At 39.7% G+C, this 27,882-nt stretch overlaps 1 protein-coding gene across 1 annotated transcript in view; it reads left to right on the forward strand.

The window, feature by feature from the left end:
- LOC119416390 (cyclin-dependent kinase 17) overlaps positions 1 to 27,882 on the forward strand; it is a 58,115-nt gene that overhangs the window by 25,604 nt on the left and 4,629 nt on the right. The window contains exons 2-7 of the mRNA XM_037683627.1: positions 4,042 to 4,190; positions 16,417 to 16,581; positions 17,569 to 17,702; positions 22,375 to 22,500; positions 27,316 to 27,372; positions 27,550 to 27,664. Of these exons, the coding sequence (XP_037539555.1) occupies positions 4,064 to 4,190; positions 16,417 to 16,581; positions 17,569 to 17,702; positions 22,375 to 22,500; positions 27,316 to 27,372; positions 27,550 to 27,664 (724 nt within the window). The 5' untranslated portion in view covers positions 4,042 to 4,063. The remainder of the gene's footprint in view (positions 1 to 4,041; positions 4,191 to 16,416; positions 16,582 to 17,568; positions 17,703 to 22,374; positions 22,501 to 27,315; positions 27,373 to 27,549; positions 27,665 to 27,882) is intronic.

The raw sequence follows: 27,882 nt of genomic DNA on the forward strand, positions 1-27,882 counted from the left end.
ACAGTAGCTACAGTGTTTCTTTCATTCAGCTGGTCTCTTTGCAAAGTTTATGGAAGTTAAAATAGCACACTTACATCCATTTAATAAATGGGCCTTCCTGCTCAACCTGCTGCCTCTGCGACCACTCTCCGGAACAAGCGTCAGATAATGGATAAATAATAATTGGAGCAGTGGATGTGCTCAACTTTGTTGTGTAGTGCTTGATGAACTGCTGCAGGGTGTAGATGTTAGTATTATGTTTTGCACCGTCTCAGTTTGCCTATGCTTGAAACACATGAGTTTTCCTCTATTGTGGAGTAAAAGAAGACAGACCTATTGTCCTCTTTAAACTTTTAAAAATCTATTTTAGATTTTTAAAAGTCTCCAAAGCCCCAGTCATCGATTAGTCATTTATCTTATTCACAGATGAATCTGCTGTTTTTATGCTTTCATGTAGTTGTTACAGTACCTGTTGTGTGTAGAGGATGTGTTACAGTGTGTTGTGAATTTCTCATGTCTTAAGGCAACACATTTGACTCTCACAATGTAAATGTGGACTTTTTTCACTGTAATAGAAATAGCGCTTTCATAACTTAGGTTTATAAACAGCTAAAAGGGGAAACAAACTTACAGGCTCTCAAGTTGTTGAGAGCTTTGTAGGTTAGAAGTAAGATTTTGAATTCAATTCTGGATTTGACAGGGAGCCAATGGAGAGAAGCTAAAACTGGAGAGATATGATTTCTCCTATCAACCCTCATTAAAACACTGGCAGCAGCATTTTGGATCAACTGAAGACGTTTGAAAGACGTATTTGGACACCCAGATAATAAACCATTACAATAGTCCAGTCTATGATGTGACAAACGTATGAACCAGTTTTTCTGCATCAGTTTTGGACAAGATGTTTCTAATCTTAGTGATATTACGCAGGTGGAAGAAGGCGGCAGTTTTGGTAACATTTTTAATGTGGGGGATAAAAGACATGTCCTGATCACAAATAACACCAAGGTTTTTAACTTTAGAACTGGAGGCCAGATTAATGTCATCTAAGGAGGGAGAAAGACTGAAACATTTTATTCCTAAAATGCTCAGGTCCAAAAACCACAACCTCTGTCTTGTCTTTAAAAGCAGAAAATTAATGGTCATCCAGGATTTTATGTCTTTTTAAGACATGATCATAATTTAAGTAACTGATTGGATTAATTGGGTTTCATGAACATATTTAACAGTATCATCAGCATGTAAATGAAAATTTATCCCATGCTGTTTAATAACATTACCTAATGGCAGCATAAAGTAAAGAGTATTTGTCCAAGCACTGAACCCTGAGGAACTCCATGACTAATTTTTGTGTATGAAGAAGATTTATTATTTACATTTACAAACTGTAATTTATCAGATATATATGATTTAAACCATTTTAGAGCCATCCCTGTAATCCTGATATCATATTCAAGCATCTGTAATAGAATATTATGATCAAATGCAGCACTGAGGTCTAACAGGACCAGTATAGACTCAAGTCCATTATCAGAGACCATGAGAATATCACTAGTGACTTTCACCAGTGCTGTTTCTGTGCTAAGCTCTAAACTATAAATAATCACAGATTTATTTACAGTCTGGTCTAACGTGATCAAATGTTATCAGAGACTTTAAGTCCATGTTAAGGTCAAGTAGTTTCCTTGGTTTCCAGATTTGAAGAAAGTGACTCATACCTTAATTTCCTCTAGACTGGATTACAGCATTATTCTTGAGTTGAGTGTTACTGGTTTGTGCTTCGTTGCTGACAACTGGTCTAAAACGCCGCAGCTCACCCAGTGCAACACATCTGTCTCTGGCTCCACAAGTGGTTTAGAATTTTGTTTAAAATTTTATTGTTTGTTGTTTCACTCATTGAATTGTTTAGCACCTTACATATTTAAGTTTTTTACTTTATACATTACCAGACGGTCAAGTATAACTAACTAGGAGTAGTTCAGAAAACAGAAGAGATCAGTCTTTCTCTGGATCTACATCTCAGCTGTGGAACAGTCTGCTCTTTCAGGACACAACCACTTGATGCGCTCAGAACCTGTTTAAAACATTATTTTAATTCTTGCCCTTTAAACCAGACTAGCTTATGTTTTATATTTTCAGATTTAGTCTGTACTGCATTTAAATGGTATATAAATATTGTGCTTTGTTAAAATATATTTTCTTTCTTTACTGGCATATTTGATTACACTTTGATCAACCCCAGTTGTTTTTAAATTTGCTCAGAAGTGAATTTGACCGGACAGTATGAACTCATATTAGTCGACCTCATGCCAGCTATATTTTCAAGTATGTGTGTACAGAAAATGGGCCAAAACAATAAAAATATCACCTTTCTTTTTTTCGGTTTCTGCAAAATTCAGTATTCATTGAGAAGACTAGCGTATTTTACGCTGTACATGTCGCACCGCCTTAAAAGTTGCATCAGTCCAAATATGTCTAATAAAGTGGAAAAATCTAAAAATAAGTCACTTTGCCGTATAAGTCGCATCTGTTATCCGTCTCCTCTGAAGTGTCGCGTTTGTTACGTGCCATCGCTGACAACTCGGAAATGTGGGCCGAACCTGGAAATGTGGGCCGAACCTGGAAATGTGGACCGAACCTGGAAATGTGGACCGAACCTGGAAATGTGGGCCGAACCTGGAAATGTGGGCCGAACCTGGAAATGTGGACCGAACCTGGAAATGTGGACCGAACCTGGAAATGTGGACCGGTGTTGTGCCAAAAATTGATTGACTGCCATATGGCGGCCGCGGGAGCGTGCACAGGAGGACTTTAACAAGAATTTAACAAGATTAACACTTAAAAACAATTGTTTGTTTGAAATTATAGTAAAGGTGTGTCTCAATCTAACGTGTGCTTAATAAAAGGACTTTAATGTTCAAATCAGCTGTACTCGCTGCCTCGGTGCTCCGGGAGCGTGCACAGGGAGGAAAAATAAATAAAAACACTGCTCGTTTCTTCGAAATTTAACAAGCTAAGCACCTAAAACAATTATTTGTTTGCTCAAAATTATAGCAAAGGTGTCTCAGTTGAACTTTTACTTAATAAATGTACTTTAAATTCAAAAATTGGTTTATAAATATGGGGGGGGGGTGCGTAAATAAGTCGCTTCATTGTATAAGTCACAGGGCTTGACAATTGTGCAAAAATCTGCGACTTATAGGCTGTAAAATGCGGTAGATGTTTCCCTGACTGGTTTCAGTTTGTACGTGACGTTTGTGAGACACACAAAGCTGCCAGGAGGGAATAGTCGACAACGAACCCAGAGCGTCTTTACTCCTCATGTGCTTTCATGTCTGGCCTTACTCATCACCCTCACAGACAGACACATGTCCAGATCTGCAGAAGAGCTGGAAGCTCGACACCAGATCACATGGAGAAGCTGCCCGTAATGTATGAATACAATCAATCTAGGTCTGAACTCTCTTCCCTGTCCTCGCGCATGCTGTCTCCCTTGATTTCTCTCTGTTGCGGACACGTGCATACATCTGCAGCTCCTGCATCAGCCGCTCTCGCGCACTTTAAAAGCACCTGGAATGTGTGGATGGAAATCGACGCAGCTCAGGCAGGTCCTGCACCATTCAGCTGATAATCCCCTCAAGTTTTTAGATTTGCTTTTATAGTCTGGTGTGCCAGGAACTGCTCTAAAGTCACCCGTAGGAATCACTCAGCAGCCTGTCATGCTTTCCCAGGGGGAGGAATGCAGTAATGTGCCCGAGTGAGCACAGTCATAATTACCACTTCAGTATTGATTTTTATTGTTCGCCCTCTCAGTTTCTTGATGATCTAACTACATTTTTCCACTCGATGTCGGGTTGTGAAACGTGACGGCAGGTGGAAGTGGGTTTTTTTTCCACTTAAAGGAAGTTTATGTAAAAGATTTCAGTCTGTGAGAAATGTGGAGGCCTGCTGCGTCAACAGAACGGCTTGTGAGGCCGTTCCTCCAGAGCTAAGACGAGCTGTAACCTTTCTTGTTCTTATCTTGTGTCATGTGTAACATTTTTCTTTCTTTCTTATCCTCAGGCCTCCCCGTCCCGGAAGCTCCATGGAGAAGATGAAGAGATTCAAGCGGCGTCTCACTCAGACGCTGCGAGGCAGCCACACAATCGACGAGTCGCTGTCTGAGCTGGCTGAGCAGATGACTATTGAGGAGAACGGCCTTAAGGACAGCGGTGAGGTTTATTAACTAATGTGAAGTGCCTACAGATTCTCATGTTTGTTGTTTGCTAATACTTATTTGAGCCACTAAAATCCAAGAGAGCAATCATGTGGAAACAACTTGAGGTTTCTTTTTGGTTTATCTGAGTGCAAGAATCCAGGTCACCTACACTGACAACATCTCGAGGACAACTCAGTCAAGTCGGTTTGATGTAATCAAACACTGCTAGATACTAGACTGCCTGGACATTAGCTTCTTGTTGAAAATATGATCAATTAGCTGAAATTTAATTTATACAGTGAACTCGTTCACATTTTATCTGAGCGATATCTGAACCAAACTGAACTAGAAATAAAAACACAGTTAAGGTTTTTACCAATGTGTCCTTCAGCTTCAACTTGCAATTAACAAGACAAGAGACAAAGTTTTTATCTAAGTTGAGTGGCTTTAATACTGATAAGCCATTTTGTTTTTTTTTAACCTAACAATCAGTGAACTGAACTAGACATGTGTCTGAGTGGTGGCTGGCTGAGCTCAAACCCAGAACTCACCGTCACTGCAGCTCGGTGCTAATTCACACGAGCAGGAAAAGGTTTTCTGTGTTCAGTTTGGGTGGGCAGCTATTTTTCACATTGCTACTTTACATTGCTGTTGTGGAGGGCCAGACCAACAAGCTGAATATAATTCTGCTAAATATAAATTTTAGAATTAGTCGTGTGACTGATTAACTGCTGACATGACTAGGCAATAAACGTCTGAACCAGTTGTACTGAGAATTTTAACTTTTAAGTACAACATTTAAAAAAGGTGTGTTTTTTGCAACGTTTTAAGCACCATCGTCCATCCATCCATTATCTTTTACCCGCTTCCTCCAGTCCGGGCCGGGTCATGGGAGGGTACCTTTATTGAGCAGTCACTGTGCGAGAGGCAGGGGACACCCTGTACTGGTCTGGACCGGGGGGGATCAAAATCCAGTAAAGGTAATCTAATTATTTATACATAGTCTACACTCCGCTGGCCTGGAGATGTCACGCTTTCAGGGGTGAAGATGTTCCCATCCTGGACAGAGAGGAACGATGGTTTGAGAGAGGAGTAAAGGAGGCCATCTTTGTGAAAAGAAATCGTCCATCATTAAACAGGGGTGGAGCCTCCGTGTTGAACTGTCCCCCTCTTACAATGCTGTGAATAGCAAGCGGCCATCAGGGTGCTAATGATCCATCGTTAGGCTGATGGTCCTTCTTGACCATGTGAACAGCTGGTTCTGGATGTCACCAGCAATCTGGTTGATCCACAATGAGAAGGTCTATTTATAAAACTGAGTTTGTTGCAGCTCCTCAGACTGAAGAAGTCTTCTGGATAAAAGACAAAACGTTTCAACAATTTTTATTTACGGTATCTTTTTTTTTTTTTTTATCTGTCCAGAGGGCCTGACTTAACTTTGTTAGTAATCTGGTTATGTTAGGTTTGAATGTTGGCATGAAGATAAGATAAGATAGAACTTTATTGATCCCACAGGAAATAGTTGTGCCAGAGTTTCAGTGTAAAAGGAACATACACAAGAAATCACACAAGATATAAAAACATAACCGAGAATATAAAAATACCAGCAATGAAGACCGCAAAGTCCTCCAAACACTTTTTTTATAAACTCCCCGTCAGAAAACAGCTTACAATGTTTAACTTTTTTTTTTAGATATCCTAAAACTAGTCTTGACCTGGTTGTGTAAATATTAGTAGAATAGCTTTGTTGCTTTTTACAGTTTGAGCAGTGTTTTTTCTGCTTGTTTGTTAGTCTGACGGCGCTGGTTTAGGTTGTAATCATTAACAACAGCATTTGTTTTTTCCAAACTAAGAGAACTGATTTATAACTGACTTCACCCCCCTACCCCACCCCCCAAAAAAACATGTAGACCCACCATATATTGTTTAAAACTACATGTTTTGTGCGTTTTTATTGTGTCCTGACACAATAAATGTCACAAACTCCATCAGTTTAGAGACTCAGCTGCTAGCTCCCACACAGGAGGCTACTGATATAAACACCCACTCACCTTCAAAATAAAAGCACATCAAAAGCCAGTTTCAGAACAAACACGGAGACCTATACTTTTATAAGAGGTGGACAAATGTGAATGAAGATTTAATAGTTTAATTGCTGTGATTATCAAGCTACAATTGTCATGTTTGCAAGTGAAGTAAAAAGGACAGATTTAACTTTGCTTTAATGTGTTAAATCAAGGTCTTGTAGAAAATAATAATAAAATGAACAACAGTTTAGTTTGAGGTAATAAATAATATATTAATTAAACTGGTGCATCCTGAACTGAAACAGTTAAAAGAAACCCATTTTACCGCAGAGACTTATTTTTCTTCGTATCTCTGTGTTGGGTAAGATCAGTCTTCACGTTTTCTTTCTTTGATTTCGCCATGGACACGCTTTGCTCCGTTTCAGCAGACACTGCAGCAGATTATTGTTCGTATGGATCCGTCCTGCTGAAGAATGTGGCCTTCGCTGCACCAAATGAAAGCAGGGTGGCACGGCACTCCATCACTCTCGATATTCAACAAAATCTTCTCGGGGCAAAAGAGGGAGAATGCATCGGTGTGCGGCCACGTCGTTGCTATGGCGCCCAGGGTCTGGACACATTCTGGAGTTTCCATGACATTGCCACAGCGACTTGGTTGACTTTGTGCAACCAGACGACATCTTTTCTCTTGCTCGTCTTTCTCTCGCGCACCTCTCAGTTGTTCGTTTTTTTAGCTTTGGCTGCAGGAATTGACACTTTTTTTCTGAGCGATTCTATTCCGCTCTCCATCACTCCCCCTCCCTCTCTCTCTGCCTCCACTTTCTGAGAACTGGCCGGGGTTTTGTAATGAGCTTTTTGTGTTGTGATTAACGCAGAGTTTGGCCGGAGCGTTCTGTGCTCGCTGAATCTCACTGTGCGTGTGAAATGCAGAGGGACGGGTCGAACGCAGGGGCTTAGCCGCCTGTGTAACAGTAGAGACGAGACATAATGGAGTACCCAGAGGAGATTTGATATGAACTGTGTGATTGGGGAAAATGTTCTGGTTCTGATCTGCTTACGCAACACTTCTAACTCGGGCCGGCAGCAGCTGCTCAGAGATAAAGTTGACAGAAGGACTGACATTACATGGCTGTGCAGCCTTCTGCTTTCATCAAAACTTTAGGAATTCTGTAAAACAAAATCTAACAAAGCTGAATATAACGGTACAAAAAGAAAACCACAAATTGGACTTCATCATAGATATGCCTCCTGTCGTAAGCTTTGTAAGAAGCGCTGAAGGTCAGCTGGTCCTGGAAACTGGAAACTAGACAAATCCATCAGACTTGAACACAAAACATATTTCCCTCTGAGCTTGACACACACAGACACATTAATCTGTTAAATCCATATCTGTCCTCTGATAGAGCCACCCTCTTTAGAACTGCTGTCCCACACACTGGTGTACAAGACCTACCCCCCCACCAGCACCTAAACCACCTCTGCCCCTCGTCTGACCTCTTACTGCCACTCAGCAGCTTCTCTGGAGCTGCACGTTCTGAGTTGGTGTTTTACTGGGTGTTACTCTAAACCCAATAAATCTTTCGGCCCCGTCAGACCCATCCGTGCCTTTGGACAAAAGTGCTTTTGTCAATCACTAGACTCCTTTTCTTTACTGTTGTTGTACACTGTACTTTATGTTTTTTAGTCTCCTTTATGCACTTTTCTTTGGGGTGTTGACTCGGTTTTTATTCTGGACTATTTATTGTAACAAAAAAGAGTCAGCTTCGTTCATGGCTGGTTCAGCGTACGTTTGACACCCTTACAGAGTTACAGCAGTTTTTTTTCTTTAACACAATGATAAATTAACATTTTAAGTAAAATAAAAATCCACAGAAGAAAAACAATCCCCACCCTGGCACTTACCTCAAACAAGTTAAAACAAAATTAAATTACACAAGTAAATTATATAAAATATAAAAAAATCTAATGTTACACATACACTTCTATACACTATCTATATATATATATATATATACAGTGTGTGTATATAAAATATATATATATATATGTGTGTGTGTATATATATATATGTATATATATGTGTATGTTTGTTTGTTTATTTGTTTGCACAAAAAGAAACAACACACATAAAAGAAAAGTAAAAAAAAAAAGTGCAGTAGAGGTCATAAAAACCCTAGTTGGGCTTACAAGCGTCCCCCCCCCCTTCTAAAAAATAAAGAAAAAAATCATAAAAGCTTTATACATAAGCTTACATCTTACTTTAAACACACACAATTACATAACAAAGCAAAAGATAATAGTTTATATTAAATACATTTAAATTGTCAAAAAATATTAAAATGATAAATTAAATTAAACAAAAACTAATGTGTTAGAAAATCTATAAAGTTTGTTTAAACTTTCTTTTAAATACAGATGATGTTGTACATGATTCACCTAATTGTTTTAAACTGTTCCACAGCACCCTGATGCATGAATGAACATTTAGCAACAGTGGTTCTGCAGAAGGAGATGTGTAAATCATCCCTCCTTCTTGTAGAGTATGAACGATAATAAGAATTACACTCAAAGAAATTATGAAAATATTTTGATGAAGAAAATGGAATACATATAACTTTATACATCAGAATTCCTGTTTGATACTTATTCACATCATAGATTGTAAGAATTTCAAATTTTTTAAAGAGAGGTGTGGATGGAGCTAAATACGGAGTTAGTGACAATTCTTACAAAACATTTTTGAACTTTATGGATTGACTGCAAGTAAGAAGGATAGGTACTTGCCCAAATTAAATTACTGTAAGAAATATAGGGATAAATTAAACTATTGTACAAAATCAATAAAGTACTTGTTTTTAAATATGGTTAAACCTTTTTTGTAATACCTAACAATTTTGAAATCTTCTTATACACGATACACAGTGATTCTTAAAACAAAGTTTCTCATCAATATAGACACCTAAAAACTTTGTTGACGAAACATTACAAAGTAAATTGATATTAATATAAATTTTGTTTTTTTCTGGATTGTAATTTTTATTCTTAAATAAGATGAAATTAGATTTTTTTTTAACATTAAGTGATTGTCTATTTAACTGAAACCACTGAGCAAATTGAATGAGCCCATAATTTGCCTTATCAATACAGTAAGTGAGTCAGTTACCATCCGCAACAAAAAGATTGGTATCATCAGCAAATAAGATCGGTGTCAGAATACTAGATGCTTTTGGTAGATCATTAATATATATGAGAAACAATAATGGACCCAAAATGGATCCTTGTGGAACTCCACATTTTAGGACATCCCGCTGTGACAATTTACCATTAAAAATTACAATTTGCTCTCCGTTGTGCAAATGATTTTCAAACCATTTCAGAACCTTATTTTTAAAACCATAACAAGACATTTTTGATAATAAGATTTCATAATCCACAGAGTCAAAAGCTTTTGATAAGTCCAAGAAAATTCCTAGAGCATATTCATTTTTCTCAAGAGCAGTTGAAATCTTTTCTCTAAGATTCAAGAGAGCCATATATGTAGAACAATTCTTTCTGAAGCCATACAAAATATTGTTGGCATCAAGATCCTAGAATACACCAATCTCTCAAGTATCTTAGAAAAGCACGGGAGAACTGATGTGGTGCGATAATTTGAAAATACAGATGTGTCATCAGCTTTAAACAGCGGGATGACCGTGGCAAGTTTTAGATCTTGTGGGATAATAGCAGATTCAAGTGACAGGGAAAAAATAAATGTTAACGGAGCAACAATTATAGGTGCAACTTTTTTGATAACAGGCTGTAATTTCATCGTGGCCAGCGAAGAGTTTTTAACATTCTTAATGGTATCAAGTACTTCTAAAGGTTTTATTGGATCAAATGTATTTAAAGAGGGATAATTTTCATTTATGAAATTAGAAGGAGAATCAGAAACATTGTCAACATTCTTTGCGAGGTGTGGTCCCACATTTATAACAAAAAGATTACATTTATTTGCAGTTTGTGTTGGATCTGTTGTGATTGAAGTGCCATCCTGAAATGTAGCCTGGGATGGGGTAGAGGCATTGTTCTTGTTGAGTAGTACTTTTAAAATATCCCATGTAGTTTTTGAATTATTTGATGATTGAGTAAATAGATCGCTACAGTAATTTCGTTTAGTATTTATAATGAGGTGATTATAATTATTCCTATGCTTTTTGTATGTTGCTAAATTTAAAGGACTTGGGTTTTGCAAATATCTTTTATACAACTTATTTTTCTTTAAAACAGATTTTCTAAGTTCTGTAGTAAACCATGGTTTGTTAAATTTTACAGAACTTCCTTTATCTTTAGAAATCAGAGGAAAACATTTGTCAAAAACGGAATGAAATTTTGCATAAAATATTTCATAGGCCACAGTCACATCAGAAACTTCATACACTGTTTCCCAAGACATGTTTGCTAGTACAGTATATCTGAGAAGTTGTTCATGTTACTTTCATTGAAGTTTCTAAAATAAGCTCTCTTTGATTTATTTGTGGACTATGTTAATTATGGAAGAAAACTGAAAAAAGGAAGGTGGTGTGAAATATCAGTATAAAGAATACCAGATTTTATAACATCAGTCAATGCATTAGTAAAAATATTGTCTATCAATGTTGAGGACTGAGGAGTTATTTTAGTGGGCTTACAAATGAGGGGATAAAAATAATTTGAAGACAAAATATCTGTAAGGTCATCTATGTGATGTTTGTTCTCATTCAAGAGGTTGACATTGAAGTCACCTAATAAATAAAGTTTACCCTCTTTAGCAACAAGTTCTGATATCTGTAAGACATTCTTTGAAGTTGTTTATGTCTATATTAGAAGGACGGTAGATACATCCTACAGTCAATTTTCTTTTCATAGATTGAACCTCAATAAAAACATTCTGTATTACACCCATGAAACTTCTCTTCAAAATGAGGTCTCTGTTTGAATTCATGGTCCTTTTGAACATAGAGAGACTCCTCCTCCTCGACTTCCTCTACATCGGTGAACAGATGCACAACCATCAAAATTAAACAGTGAATGGAGTTCATCATTTAGCCAAGTTTCGCTCAACGCAATTACTGTGAACATGTGGTTCAGTGATGCAAGATAATGGTAAAAATGATGGTAGTTTTTTGAAAGACTTTTTATGTTAAGGTTTTGGACATTTTACAAGATGCAATGAAAGAATTGAACTGATTTAAATTACAATCATTACATGTAGAAGGATGATAAATATTAGAGTGGTTTCTGTCATAGGTGTTTAGGTCTATTGAAGAATATTCTGATGAAAAGAATAAATCAGGATTGAAACAGGTTTTATAAACCTGATCATTTTGTGGCTCAAAAGAATGAAAAATCAAATTATTATTGGATGTTAAGTTTGCAGGGTCACTATCAGTAGTTAAATTAGTACATACATTCAATTGTTTTTGCTTCAGGGAACATGGAACCTGATCTACCATAAGATGAACAGAAAATTAAAAACATGGTTGAATGCCAGGGCAACAGATTATTGATCATCCTCCTCATTAGAACCCAGGTGCCGCTCTCTCGTAGGACGCTCACTCTTGGGTCGCACTATGAGTCTATCATAATTCAGATAGGCCCAGTCTCCTCTTGCCGCTCTCATCTCAGGCAGCAGTTCTTTACGCTTCTGATGCACAGCCTCTGAATAGTCCTTGTTGATGTAGATGTGTGAGCCTTTCACTTTGTTTGCGTTTGACAGGATGAGCTGTTTGTCTTTATACCTGAAGAGTTGAAATTTTATCGGTCTTGGGCTTTTGTCACCATCCTTCAATGGCTTTCCAAGACAATGTGTTCGATCAATTTCAATGTGCTTTTGATCGATGTTCAATTTGCCATTTAGAATTTCTCTAAATTTTTTCTCTGAGTCAGGCCATTTTTCATTTGGTGATTCTGGGATACCATCAACTACAATGTTGTTCCTCCTGGAATGGTTTTCCAGATAGTCAACTTTGGCCATCCATTGGTTGTTCTCAGTTTTCAGAGCCTCCGCATTAGATTCAAGATGTTTGATAGTATCAGTAGTCAAGGCCTGTAAAGTAGTTTTCAGCTCATCAGCTTCTTTTTGAGAGTATTCTAGGCTCCTTTTGAGGTCCTGTACTTCTCTACTCAAGTCATCGTAGCATTTGTTGTTGGAATCATAGATCATTTGCACAAAACTCTTGAAGTTGTTTTCTTGTTGTTTAATGAGGTCATTATAAAAAGATTTTTGTTGATCCAAGAGGTTACATACAGTTGAGAGAGAAACAGTGTCCTCATCACACTTTTAGGTGGCATTTTTTCAGATAAATAGAGAAATCAGATAAATAGACAAAGTTTAAACAAGAAAGTCCCACCAGTCACATTGACTAGCCAGTCTGGGCCTTGTGTATCCTGTACAAGGTAGCCTGTGCCAGGTGAGGCCTGGTGGAGCCTAGGCCTGATGAAACCAAGGCCTGATGGAACCTGGGCCAGGCAGGGCCTAGTGGTGGCTGGGCTTGGTAGTAGCTGGGACAGGCAGAGCTTGAGCCTGCTAAAGCCTGGGCCTGGTGGTGACCAGGCCCAGTGGAGCCTGATCCTAGTGAAGCCTGGGTGTGGTAGCTGTCAGTGGATCCAAGGCTCTGCTGCTGGGCTGTGTATATATGTATGTATGTGTGTGTGTGTGTGTGTATATATATATATATATATATATATATATATATATATATATATATAAAACATAAAACTGTGGCGTTTAAAAATCAGATTAAGAAAATAAAGGCCCTTTAATCCATTTTGTATGTGTAGGTGGAACTGTAGATTTCCAGTTGAGCAGCATTATTCTCCTGACCAGCAGCGTTGTTGATGTTAAGTCTTTTAGTAGGGATGCATGATATTCTCGGTATGGTATCTGTATCGGCCGATACTGGCGTTCAAGTTCAATATCGGACATCGACCATTCCATCAAAATAACTCACCGATATAAAAGGTGCTGTTTTTGTATGACAACCCAGTGACAAGGATGTCTGCAGCTGCAGCACAACGTGATGATGCCATGCACACCTATCTGATCACAGTGGAGAGGAAAATTCAAAATGTCGGCAGTGTGGAAGTTTCTTTTTCGTTGAGGATATTGGATTCCAAAGATTTTTAGACTACATTGAACCTCAATACATCATCTTCAGTCGGAGGTATTTTTCCGACAAAACCTTACCTGAGTTACAAGCCGTCATTACTGACATCATTGAGAAGCTAATAGCTGATAGCACTTGGGTGAGTTTTACCACAGGCAAGTGGACGTCATGTTAGCCCCGTTAGCATGATTAGTCTTACAGCACAATGGATAGACAAAACTTTGAACTTAAAGAGTCTGTCCTTCATGCACAGGAGTGCAGAGGATCCCACACTGCAGCTAGGAACCTGGAACAAGCCTCCACAAGTGAGACAGCATCGCAGGTGACTAATGCTAATAAATAACATTTAACACTTTTCATTTAATATAAGTTAAAGTGCTATGCATATGGCTGTTGCTGAATATATGTCACCAGCTCTTACAGCTGTTACACTATTTTTGTAGCAAATAAGCCTAAATAAGAGGAATATGTTCTGACAAAGGAGCATATATAGGATATCGGCATATCGGATATCGGCCAAAAATCCAATATTGTGCATCCCTATTTTTTAGCAGTAGAGAGAGTAAGTGGAGTGGGTTACACCATGAACAAGGTGGTTAAAACATTAGAAGCAATATTCTCTATAATTGCAGTAAATAACGTAAGAAAAAGTTCAGGCCAGAATCTCTTCACGGTGGGACGGCTCCAAAACATGTGAGTAATTTGCTGTGGCCTGACGACATTGTTCACCCAGAGGGGACACTGCGTGAAATATTTCTGAGTCTGGCTTTAATGTATTGAGTTCAGTGTAAAATCTGACACTGCACTGTGCCTGGGCACACAGATTGAACATCAACAGCCTCAAGTCTGTCCCCATGCAGTTGTCTGTAGTGGAATTTATGGGTGTAATTTCAAATATAACCTGCTAATAATTGTTTAGGCTTAAAGTTCATGTGCGGGACGAACAGTGCAAACGTGTTTGTTAAAATTTCTGCAGCCATCCGGGTTTTTCTGCAGACAAATGTCTTGTTTAAATCACACTCAAAACACATTCACTCACACACTCACTTACTTTTATGCACACATACCGGTAGTTTATATAAATATCCCGAGCTCATTTCACTCAGCGTCGCACACACTCAGACAGTCCTCTTGCTCTCCGTTTTGAGCTGTGTGCCCTTGAAACGTGGAAATAAAACCATTAAAAGACCGTTCTTGATTAGAAATGTTTATTTCACGTGTTTTCAGCAGTTGTTAAACAGATTTTACACAACATTTAACCCAGTGGAAGGATTTGAAAGGTTAAATAAATGAGATTGGGCAGAAGATCAGAGAGAAATCCTGAGGTTGAGCTTCATACAGCAGCTTTTTTAGTGTTTCTTACAAATCTATAGAAGAACATGAGCTCCAGCGTGGCTCTTATGTAACTGATCAATGCTCAGTCTGCAGTTTGAGCACCAGTGATTTGTCATCAATTGCTAACAGGATCATCACCTACTAATTATCATCAAAAATAAAGTTCCTAAACGCTGAGTGCAGGAAAGAAGTTATATGACATTAAATCTGTCTAAAGTAATTTTAAACTGATTGACTTAGAGAATCAGCAACAGACCCTGAAATGCAGGAACTAATTAATGAATCCTTCTTCCTAAGACTTACATTTTTATGTAACATGTCATGTTTGCAGTCTGGTTTGAGCATTTAGTGCATGTGCCTCATCCAGAACCTACACTCCCCCACAGCGTGGGAATATTATTACAACATGTGAGCGTTCCACTCGTGTCTTTATCCACTGAAATCTCTTCCTTTTTGTTTCAGTTCTCTTGTTGCTCAATAAAAAGGCTTTCATTTAATTGATTTATTAATTTATGATGAGTCATGATCAAACCGTTCCAAGTATCAGAGCTATGAGTGAGCCTTCCCACCGAGAGAACATTTTAAAGTGGGAGGGGGTTGTTGCAGTTTATTGCCTGCAGTGTCCTCATGCATCCTCTAAAGAACTTCATTCAAAGAAATGTATTTTAGTTTAGTTTGAAATGGTCATTTACAAAATGTAAACACAACTAAATGTTGATTTGAAATGATTTTGGCTGCTGCTGTAATTTGTTTTATCATAATCTTAATATTTTAGTTGTTCTTGCTTCAAGTCTTATTTTAGATTGGTGTAATAGAAAATTGTCCAAATGCACATTTTAATGTTATGTTTTTGTTTATTGTCTTTTTCAATGTTAAGACGTGATTGTAGACAATATTCAAAATATGCATGTGCTGGTGATTGCTGTTAGCTGCGATCACAGCAAACTGTAGCTCAAGACCTGCAAAACTTTAGATGTGGCGGCCATCTTGAATCAAAAGGTAATCAGTCGTAGCCAAACATCCGGTGATTACTTTAGCTAGTTTTAGAGTTCCAAGATGAAACGAAACATTCATAAAGTGTAAATTGTCTGGAATTTGATTTCTTTGGGATTTTCTTTTATTGTGAAAATCATTTTCAAACAGAAAAAAAATGCTCAAAACATTAAGCTTGTTGGTTTTTAAAATTGACCACAAAGCGGAGTTGACATGGAGTTTCCATCCTTCTGTTGTCTTTACCTGCTTCTTCCTTTTTAGGTCGTGGGGGTCACTGGTGCCCAGGTCCAGCAGTCGCTTTGTAAGAGGTGGGGGACACCCTGGACAGGTCTCCAGTCCATCACAGGGACACATAGAGACAAATGAGACAAGCAACCATTCACTCTCACTCACACCTAGAGACAATTTAGAGTTACCAATCAGTCTAACATGCATGTTTTTGGTCTGTGGGAGGAAACTGGAGTACCTGGAGAAAACCCACGCAGCACAGAGAGAACATGCAAACTCCACCCTGAAAGGCCCCTGGCCAGGATATGAACCGGTGCGACCTTCTTGCTGAGTGGCAACAGCTCTACCAACTGCACCACATTATTTAAACTGCATTTTAAATATATAATTTTCTCTCAAAGATGTTATAAATGTTGGTGTTTCTGTCATGATCTCAGTTGTGTTCAGGACACGTCGATGTTTAGCTCCTCACAGAGCGCCGGACGTCTTTTTTAACAACGTTAACCAAACATTGATTTTTCTCCTGCAGAGCCCATCGTGAAGAACGGCCGACCTCCTTCGGCTCACAGCGTCCACTCCTTCCTTCACCAGTACACAGGATCTTTTAAGAAGCCGCCGATCCGACGGCCGCAGAGCGTCATCGGAGGAGGTTTGGGCTCCCTCATGGTCATGCCTCGCAACGGCAGTCGCCTCGGTGAGACGCAGACACGCTGCACACGCTGCACACAGTCCTGTTTATTATTTGTTTCTTTTGGCTTCAGAAATAAAACAGAACCTGAGATTTCTGTTGGTGTTTTGTCTCTGGATATTTTAGCTTGGTGAGTTGATTTGTTAAGTTAAAAAAATCCCAAGCTTTTAAAAATACCATGTTGATGTTTAAAAATATGTACACACACACACACACACACAAACATATGATGATGTGTTGGCAAAAACACACACATTAATGAATCCCAATTTTCATTTTGCCAACAAAAAAAATTATAATTTTTGTTTCAGCTAAAGCAAGAGTTTGTGTTCCCAAAGCTGACACTTCATTATGAAGATAAGTCTGTCTCAAAAGTAAATGTATTTTAAGTTTATGCGTTTTAATATTGAGGTTATAAGCTTTTGTACAAAGTTAGAAATGTGTCTTTTCCCAGTAATTCAGTAAATCTGTTAAGACTCCGAAGTCGTAACCAGTGTTTGTGTGTCTGTGCGCTCGTGTTGACTGATTCGTCCACAGCAGGTCATTTGTGCACAAACGTTTGATAATTTGTATACTCAGAATATTTCTACTTGTGCACATTGAAATGTGTACATTTGTAAAACTTGTGTTACACTTGTGGATCTTATTGTACGCATACAAATGTTGTGCGCTTGTGTGACTATTTCTGAGACCGAGTTATCTTCAGACGTTTTCAGTTTTGGCTGACGTGAAAACTGTAGACTGAGTGAAACGTGTCTTTTTATATACATACTTAAAACAGCTCAGACTTTTGATGCACAAGCTCTTCTAATAAGGCCCTCAATCTGTGACCTAAATAAGCTCTGTCAGACACATTCAGACTTATTTCCTTCTCCTGGGTCTCTGGCGTGATTCAGCCAAAAGCTTGACGTGACCAACAGAGCTTGGAAAGTGACTGAGGGGGTGCGGAGCTGTTCAGATCTGTTTAACTCTACCCCTGCTGCTCATCTGCAGATATCGTTCATGAAAATATGAAGATGGGGTCGGACGGGGAGAGCGACCAGGCGTCAGGGACGTCCTCTGACGAGGTGCAGTCGCCCACGGGTGTTTGTCTGAGGAACAAAGGGAACAGACGCATCTCTGCGGAGGTGAGGTTGAGCTCCAGATTCGTGCGCAGCCTCTCTGCTGATGAAACGGTGGATTTGTGTTTGTGTGCGAGTCACTTCCTGATATGAAAGAACTCTTGACCCGTCACTGTTCCATCGCAGCAGCTCATGTGCTGTGTTCCTACCTGAGTTACTGCTCCATCTCTTTCTTTAGAGAGCAGATCTATTTTTTGTTTTTAAAGAAGTCTGAGCATCGCTCTGAAGACTCTTCTACGAATAGCAGCTGAGCAGCTTTCTGCTGTAACTCAGCGTGGGCGTATTCTCATCATAATCATGCACGAAGACCTCAACGGCTCACATAATTTTTGCCGCAGACCCCCCCACACACACACACACATAAACACACACACACACACACTAAACATGCACCATGTACTTCCACGTATTGTTTTTCTAGACACACTTTTAAAATGTGGTTGAAAAGCCTTTACTATTTCCACTACCCCAGCATGCACGCACGCACACACACACACACACACACACACACACACACACACAGGTTACATAATGTGAAACATTATAGAAAAATAGAAAATATAGGTTCCCTTTAAGTAACAAAGTTTTGCTTGCATTAGTCCAAGCTGTAAGTGTTTCCAAATTAACTTCAATAAAGTTTTAATATTCTTTCTAGATTTGGGTGAAACATCTGATACTGAAATAAAAAATATAACATTTCATTAAGTAGGTGCAACTTAACTGTGAATGACTCTCAGCCACTAACATCAGGTAAGCTCAATAACTGTCAAATCTACTGAGCTACATTCATTTTGTGTATTCTCAGGGTAGCTGGCCGTGGCAGCCATCTTGAAAGTTAAAGTGAAAGTGCTGGTTTCATTTTAATGTCATCCACTGGTTTAAAGAGATATTTTGCTGACAGACAAACGCAGGTAAAAAGTTTAATCTCCTGCATTTTATGCCTTTTGGTGGCAGGTGATGAGTGTTTGAGCTTAACGTAAAATATGAACATAAACATTTTTCTGTGGTAAAAGTGTCATAACTGTTTGCATATGTAGAGCTAATTATTTAACATAAATTAAATGATCACTACCACGATTATATTTACATTTTTTTATGCATTTTATTAAGAAAACAAATTTGACTTCCTGTGTAACAAATATGATGGCACCACTTTACACAAAGTTTTAGTTGAAATAATTATTTTTATGAGGACTTCAGCAGGGAAACAAGTGTCATTTTCTTTTTTGTTTAAGAGAACTGATAATCAAATTAATCCACTTTTGTCCACAAGTTGGACCAAATGATCATCAGAACTCATGCAGATGTTTCCTCACATCTCCAACTAAAACAACTTACTTTACTGGACTGAATCTGGGCAGATGTTTCATTTTCCAGGTTTTTGCTATTGTTTGAACACATCAGTTATAGTGACAAAATGTAAATGGGTGGACTTGTTAGTTTTAACAATTTTTCCCTTTTGTTGTGCTTTGAGTTTTAAAGAGCGTTAACAACAGACCACAAGTTTATGCATGATGTTTGAGGACTTTAAGCGTTAAATGCTGTTGTGTTTATCTACCACCCTCACATTTTACCTACAGTTGCAGCCTTCAGTCCATCTCAGACCAGTAGGAGCTGAAGTGCATCTGTATGCGTGTGGGAGTCTCAGGTCTTAATGGACTAACTGCTGCTAATGGGATTTAAAGGATGGACGTTTGACATAAATCAGGAGTCGGACAACTGGATGTCCTTTCGTCAACAACAAAGTGCTCAAGGAAAAGAAAATTACATTCACATTTCAGTTTTTTTGTCATACAGTACATAGCATAGTTACACAAGACAAAAATGGCTTTATTTTAACATCATATGCATGTTTGTGGTTTTAGCCATGAACTGAGTGAGTTTCAGAGGAGTACGGGTCTTCTGATTGAAGAACCCTCGCTCTGTTGTGATTTCAGAGCTGCTGGGGATTTATGCCATATCTGCAAAGACAAACCAAGCGTGCAAGCATGCATGAAGAAAAACAACCCCATGTCAAAAGTAGCTAGGCATCGCTCTCTCCTTTTGTTCTACACACACACACACACACACACACACACACACACACACACACACACACGACACATCACCTCTTTCTGTTAAGTGTGTGCAGGAAGCACACCTCAAACTTCCTGTGACTGTTTCTCGATCAGATTAGGATGATTGCAGTTTGGACAGAAACACAAATCGCACAGTATCTGTGACTAAACAAACTCAAATGTTCTGTTTGAGCAGCAGGATTGACCCTGGGCTCGCTGTTGATGAAGTGAATCACTGTGGGGCTTCTTTTTTTTGTCCTGCTGCAGCACTCAAAGAAAGGAAGTAGCAGGACGCATGAGAACGTCCCTCCCTGTGGTCAGGCGGTGGAACGTGTTTCTCTTGCTGCACAGGAAGCCGGGCAGTTTTGGGATTACATCACAGAGATTAATGTAATACGGTCCAGATGGGCCCCTGTTGTAACAGATTAGAACGAGTCGATTGGACAACAAGGTGGGGGTGGGGTGGGAGCAAAGGTCCGGTGACGAGTGGCATCTCTTGATCTGAGGGTAAATCTCTGGTTCTGGCTGTGCAGACAGAATCGACGGGGCAGCAGAGCTGGAATTAATGTACGAACATCTGAGCAGACGTGATTAATGAGACTGCTGATTAATCCGACACAAAAATGAGGAAATTATTTTTGTAAAGTTATCTTTTAACATGAAACCACTAATTTATGCTCATTGTGGTCAAATAATAAAATGTTGTTTTGAGTGAGCTCATGTGAAAGACTCTCAGCTACTACCACATCAAATTCTAGTTCAATATCAGTAAAACTGACTGATAGACATTTTGATGTTGACTAACACTGATTAGCTGTAGCAGCCATCTTGAATTTGGTCGACTCCAAAAGTTCATCAGTTGTAAAGGGACATCCAGTGATTACTTCCTGGAAGTGTCATTAAAATCCATCCAGTTTATTCATGAGTTATTTTGCTAACAGACAGGGTTGACTCCAAACAGCTATTGTGATTAGTTAGCTCTCAAAAAATGTGTTGAGGATCAGTCTCGGCTACTACCACACCACATTTTATTCAGTTCAATTCAAAAACACTCCCTTAATCCCAAAGGGAAATTAAATGTTGTTGTAGCTGTTATCCTCATTTCAAGATAAGTTATAGATGCTGATGGCTGTGGGCAGGAAGGATCTCTTGTAAAGGTCCATCCCACAGTGGATCCTAAGAAACTGGCCACAGATGCCGTCCATTCTGTCCACCCAGACTAGGCTGGCCTCTGGGTTCCTCCGTGCAGCAGGACCGCCTGATTGCTGGGCAGAACTCCTCCTGGAGCCATCTCAAGAACCTGAGTGGAGGCCACTCCTCCCAGCAGCCTGCCGAGCTCTGCGTCGCTGCGAACAGCTGGCTGCAGGTGCCGGGGTACGATCCTGTCCTTCTGCTGTCACAAGTCGTGTTTCCTGCCAGCTCCAGGATCTCAGTGGTCAGGCACTCAAGCACAGCTAGCAGGGAGATGGGAATGCATCTACAGCACCTCCTTTTCAACTCATTTGAGATTTGGGGCTGTAGCTGAGATATTATTTGAGCTTTTGAGGTGTTGATCAGCTGCTCCCAGTTGTAAAAAAAACACCTTGTTGTTATGGTTACACATCATAACAAATGTCCAAAAGTAAAAAAGTTTCAGTAAAAATCCTGCTCAGCATCTGATACCAGAGGAAACAATCATCCAAAAATTTGATTTACAGCCTGAAAAAGAGGAATTAAAGTTTCCAAAAGCAAAATCTCAGAATGAATTATGTCCGTATCTGTAAAATGGTCAGTTCTTAAGGTCTGTTGGCAGCCATCTTGAACTGGGTTGACTCCAGAAGTTCATCAGTTGCAGACGAAGATCCAGTGGTTGCTGTCGTTTTGTCATTAAATTGTATTTTTTTGTTCGTGAGACACGTGCGCACGTCTTGACGTTGCAACAAAAGCAGTTGTAAGGTTTGCACGTAAACCATTGCATAAGTCAATCAAATATGTGCGATCGGAGCCGTCCGTCCTGACAGCAGCTCTCTCCACAACAATATGAAACCTGCCCGGTGACATTGTTCAGCCATGCATCAACCTTCTGCTTTCTTCTTCTTGTAACTTGCCTAAATGTGTGAAGGTGTCGGCTGTCGTCGGTGAGAAAGATCCTGAGTCACCGTCGTGTTTCACTGAAGCTCAGGCGGCAGGTTTATCAGCTCCACAGCAAGCACAGGCAGAAACTGGAAACGTTTAAAAGCAGCGTGTGCCTGTTAGTTGAGCAGGACAAGGGTTGGGGTCTAAACATTTAAATGTACCTCAGCATGAGGTGGAAGTCGTGTTGAAGCAGATTCAAAGTCCTCTAACAAAGGAAATGCATGATGGGAAGAATCCAGATGTTTTCTGTAACAAGTCATGAGGATTACTGTGTAGTGCTTTAAAACCCTGAATCCTTAAATGGATCTTTATTTTATCACAAGACGCACGATGTTTGTTTGTAACCCCGTTATGTTCTTTGATTGGTGAGACTTTTAAACCGGCTGATTCGTACAGAACAGCTCATTGATTCTTATTCAGCGCTCGCTCCGTTTGCTGTGCATGTGGTTCGGTTTTTACGCTTGTTTAAACGGGCATCACGTTTCTACACATTTGTCTGTGTGCAGGACTTGAACAAACGTCTGTCTCTGCCAGCCGACATCCGGATACCTGACGGTTACCTGCAGAAGCTGCAGCTGAGCAGCCCGCCCTTCGACCAGCCGCTGAGCCGCCGCTCCCGCCGAGCGTCTCTGGTGAGGAACTGCTCCGAGGAGGACGTTTGAGGACAGGAAAGATAATGAGACCATTAGAGAGTCTGAAAGGAGCATTTACTGCTGCAGAGGAATTTAAAATGTGACGTTACAAAATTACTGGCTTTGGGGTTTGAGAACTGCAAAGAGCTCTTAAGAAAATATAGAACAATAAGATCTTTATCTTGGTTACTGAAAGCGTTCTCTCAAGATTATTTACACAGAGTTAATTCAGAAGAAGAAGAAGTCTCCTCATGGCTCTACACTAAAATTAAATGGTTCAAATTCTAAGACCGTTGCATGTGATTTAATTCAGGCCAGAACAGTCAGATTCACAATCAGATCAAGTTCCAAACAGATTAGAGCTGGACAATAATTCGATATCGATATATGTCGCGATATACTTTTATTCAATAACGGTGATATGAATTTTAAACACATTTTCGATATTTTGATAGGATTACAGCGTTTCAGTAGCTCTGTTTACATGCGCAAAATTCTTTGACTGGATTGAAATGTTTTCAGATTAAATAATTCAAATGTATCGTTTACATGGACACAATCTGTTCATGACGAGTGTTTACATGCAGCGGGCTTTGTTCAGAACAGCAGTACTGACATGTGCAGAGTGGTAAACTCTCCTTAAAAAAAAAACACAGAAGAAGAAGTTCTACTTCTGGTTTACTTCCGTGATGAACGCAAACAAACCTGAGCACCAAAATGGACCCGCGACAGGTTTTAATGACGGTGGAGACGTTCCTGCACTCCCTGACTGAGCTACAGGTGATACAGATCATTTTGAGCTCTTTCAGAGTTTCTAGTAGAAATGTTGTCGCTCACTGACCAGTTTTGCTTCCCCGACATGCTAATATTATTAGCATTAGCCAGGCGGAAATGGCAAAGTTGCACATGTGCAGTCAGGTCAGTTTTTCACGATCAGATAAAAACAAACAGATCAAGTGTTTACATGCGCACCGTTCGGGTTGTGTATCGGTGTAAACCACCCGTTTTGTTCTGATCACAAATTATTTTGGATTGAGCTGAATAAACAAAAATAATAATCAGAACGGGGTGTTTACATGACGCGTTTTTGTTCCGAATGGCCGTTTGATCCGATTACTTATGTCCATGTAAACATAGCTATTGACGCATTTCTTTTTCTGTTCGGGATGAAGCGGCCACTTCAGTTTCAACCCGAATGGAAAAAACTGCGACACAACTACATCAGTGCGTGGTGACGTAGATGTTACGCAGAGCTTGAGTCCAGAAGTTGTTAGCAGTAGCAGGCTAGGCTAATCTCCAACGCGCGTTAAGTTTTCGCTTCACAATGAGCGCCCATGACCGTCAGAATGTGACTGAACAAACTTTCACAAGCGAAGAGAAAGCAGATGACATCACTGATAAGAGAGGAAAGACTAATTCAGAGGTGTGGAAGTGGTTCGGCTAGCTAAGATCCGATAAACTGCAGGTTTCAGTGTGCTGCAAAATGTGACGGAGAGTCGTTCCAACTAGCGGTGGGAACATGTTTAACTTGTTTCATCTGAAGAGTTTGTACTCACAGAATATGCAGAAGATGAAGCACAATGAAGTCTGAGCCAACGTGTCCCTGAAACATCACCCCCAGCTGTATCAAAAGAGAAACACATGCTGTTGTTGTTTAAAGTTTAAACTATTAATATTGACAAAGTTGAGAGTTTTATGTTCATTTGACGGTGATTTCAAATTTTTTTGAAGGCTAAATACACACAAAAGGTGAACATTAATTTATTTGTACAGTTTTTTCTGAGGATATTGTTTATATCGATATCAAATTATATCGTTATCGACCAAAATTAAGAAATATATTGTGATAAAAGTTTTGGCATATCGTCCAGCCCTAATACAGATGATAAATAACTTGGTTTTAAAAGACCCGGTGGAATAATTAGCAAACGTCCACTCAATTTTAGAATAAAAAAATGACAGCTGGACAGATGTTTCTAATGTTATGCAAGTACAGCATTTTGTGAAAGTGACTTGTTCACATTTTAAGCGTTGTAGACCAGTTAAAACTTAAACCTGTTGGGTGTTGAGGTAAGACATCGATACAAAGGAAAACACTCAACAGTTTGCGTGTGAAAAAACAGTTTCTTTTAGATCTCAGAGAGCAAGAATCTGTGACGTCAGCCCCTCTGGACAACGGTCAAAGTAAGCTCTGCATGCTCCTCAGCACAAAACGACAAGATCGGACTTTCTGAAAGAACCTTGAGACGTCTGAATGCTGGACCACGTCTGGTCAGATGTTTGATCTCTCCAGGTCCAGCGAGTTTTTCAAGAACCGTGTTTAAACAGACAAGCATGATTCCCACCACAGAGGATTGTTGGAGGAGGAATGTTGCAGCACGGTAACGATCCAAAACACTCCTGAAGAGTTCGTACAGAAAGCTCGAGCTTACGATGTCATCTGAAAAACTTTTAACTGGGCTTGTTTATCAAAGAGAACTCAAACGTTATTATTGACAGAACTTCAGACATCACATCCTGGGTGCCACAGAGGATCAGCAGAAACAGGAACTGGTTGCTTCTGTTGATGTCCCTCCATGTGTACTGGTTTTTCCTGTCAGCAGAAACTTTATTTAAAAAGCAATTGTGACAGACATCATCTTTCTTTTTTCTTATTGTCAGTGGGTTGGAGGGGTTGTGTTTAGACAGAACTACTTCTTTCAGCTGTTCCCTCTTCAGGGGTCTCCACAGTGAATCATCCTCCATCTCACTCTGTCCTCTGTGTCCTCTGTCCTCACTCCAGCTACCTCCATGTCCTCTCTAACTGCATCCATATATCTCCTCTTTGTCTTTTTCCTGGCAGCTGCATTTCTAACATCCTTCTACTAATATACCCACTGTCCCTCCTCTGGACATGTCCAAACCACTGTCCCTCCTCTGGACATGTCCAAACCATCTCAGTCTGGTCTCACTAACTTTATCTCCCAGTTGTTCAACCTGTGCTGTACCTCTGATGATCTCATTCCTAATCTTTCCGTCCTTGTCACTCCTAAGAAGAACCTCAACATCTTCATTTCTGCCACTTCCAGTTCTGTCTCCTGTCTTTTTGTCCATGTCTCTGTCTCCAGACCATACAACACAGCTGGTCTCACCACTGTCTTGTAAACTTTTCTTTTGACCTTTGCTGACACCCTTTTGTCACAAATCACTGCTGAAACTTTTCTCCATCAACTCCATCCTGCCTGTACTCTTTTTTTCACCTCTTTACCACACTCCCCATTTTCCTGGCATCATAGTCCACGGGGATTCCTGCCTGACCTCATCTGTTAGTCGGTCCATCACCAGATCAAATAAGAAGGGGCTCAGAGCTGATCCTTGATGCACTCCCACCTCCACCTTGAAGCTATCTGTCACTCCTACATCACATCTCACCACTGTCCTGCTGTCCTCATACATGTCCTGCTGTCCTCATGCATGTCCTGCTGTCCTCATACATGTCCTGTACCAGTCTAACATACTTCTCTGCCGCTCCAGATTTCCTCATACAATACCACACCTCCTCCCTCGTCACCCTGTCATATATTTTTTTCTAAATCCACAAAAACACAATGGAGTTCTCTCTGACGCTCTCTGTTCTTCTCCATCTTCATCCTCAAAACAAAGATGGCATCTGTGATGCTCTTTCTCAGCATCAAACCATACTGCTGCTCACAGATGGTCACCTCTTGTCTAAGTCTTGATTCCACAGCTCTCCCAGATCTTCAGAACTCTGTTTTTCATTATTTAGAGTTGAAGCCTTACTGAACAGAATGCTGTAAACTTCGTTTCTGTTGTATAATAGCACTGCAGGAGTGTTGCACAGTGTTGTACAGGCCACATCAGCGTGTGAACACTTTGAATAGTAAAAGTGAAAGTTGAACAGAACAGGGGTCACAGGGAGGCTGCACGCCGAGAAAGTCTGCTGTTCAAGACATGCTTTTATGAGATACTTCAGGAAACTGAAGTGAGAGCTCACAGCTCGTCTTTAGACCGTCTGATGTCATCCTTTTTGCTCATTCCCTCGTGTTTACGCTGCAGTCAGCAGCTTCTGTATTTGGCTTGTGTTTTCTTTTAATTTGCATCTGTCAAAAGCAGAACAAAGGACCAAACCTCTGCCTCTCCCAGTTTATTTGATCTGTTTACACGCTGCCCTGCAGTTGTTTCTAGAGCTCTGAATGGCTTTGCTCGCGTGTTTGACCTCTGACCTCTCAGCTCGTCAGGAACCGGTCTTCGTCCTGGTGTCAGTTGCTGCAAACGATCCCGATCTTTTGATTTGTTAAACTGCCATGTTTGTGTTGAGCCAGACGTTTGTGAAGGCAGCATTTCTTTTCACTTCTGAAGCATATAATGTCGCAAGAAATATGAATTTTATTCAGCGTGAAATTACAGTATTTAATTAATCACGTAATAGTTGTAAAAAAGGGAAGAAGTTTTTATATATATATATATATATATATATATTTATTTATTTATTTATTTATCTTTTAAATTTTTTTTTTACAGTGAAACTCAAGGCTCCAAATATGTTTGCGAAAATAAAACCAGAAAATTTAGCTTTAAGTGTGGAGTAAAAAATAAAACGCCACATTTGAAGTATTAAATTTGTTTTTACAATTTAAGTTTGTTATTGACTCGTCTCACGTTATATTGGGTATGATTGTAGTTGGTGTTTATGATGCTGCGAGGCAGTCGTGAGGACTTGTCAGTTTTTGTTAAGGTTATAACTGTTTCTTTAATAAAGAATAAAAAATAAAAACTCCCAACATTAATGTTGTTTGTCCTTTTTGTTTCCTCCAGTCAGAAATTGGGTTTGGGAAGCTGGAGACCTACGTCAAACTGGACAAACTTGGGGAGGTATGTGAGATTTATATCCTCGTCTTCCAGGTGCTGAAGCTCTCGCAGTGACTAATAAAACAAACGCACCTCTCTGAGTTTACCTGTAACCCTGACAACCACATCGTGCTGCTGTGGTCCAGCTCCTGAAGCCTTGTTCACTCAATCATTCATTTTTATTTTCCTCTTGCTCTCCAGGGCACGTACGCTACCGTCTATAAAGGGAGGAGTAAGCTGACGGAAAACCTGGTGGCGCTGAAGGAGATCAGGCTCGAGCACGAGGAGGGGGCTCCGTGCACGGCTATCCGAGAAGGTGAGGAGGTTTAGAGCAAAGAAGCAAAGCTGTTTAGTTAAAAGGCAGCGACTAAAACGCTCAGGTGAATCAGATGAGGGTTCATGTACACACAACGTTAAAGAAACAGTTCAGATCTTTTCAAGTAAGGTTCAGTGGAAAGGTTATGAACAGGTAGTGTCTTACCTGTTAAAGATAAGCTTATGAACAGGTAATGTCTTACCTGTTGTAGATAAGCT

This window comes from Nematolebias whitei, chromosome 10 (assembly GCF_014905685.2).
Source record: "Nematolebias whitei isolate Nwh7 chromosome 10, NemWhi1, whole genome shotgun sequence".
In the NCBI taxonomy this organism is placed as follows: domain Eukaryota; kingdom Metazoa; phylum Chordata; class Actinopteri; order Cyprinodontiformes; family Rivulidae; genus Nematolebias; species Nematolebias whitei.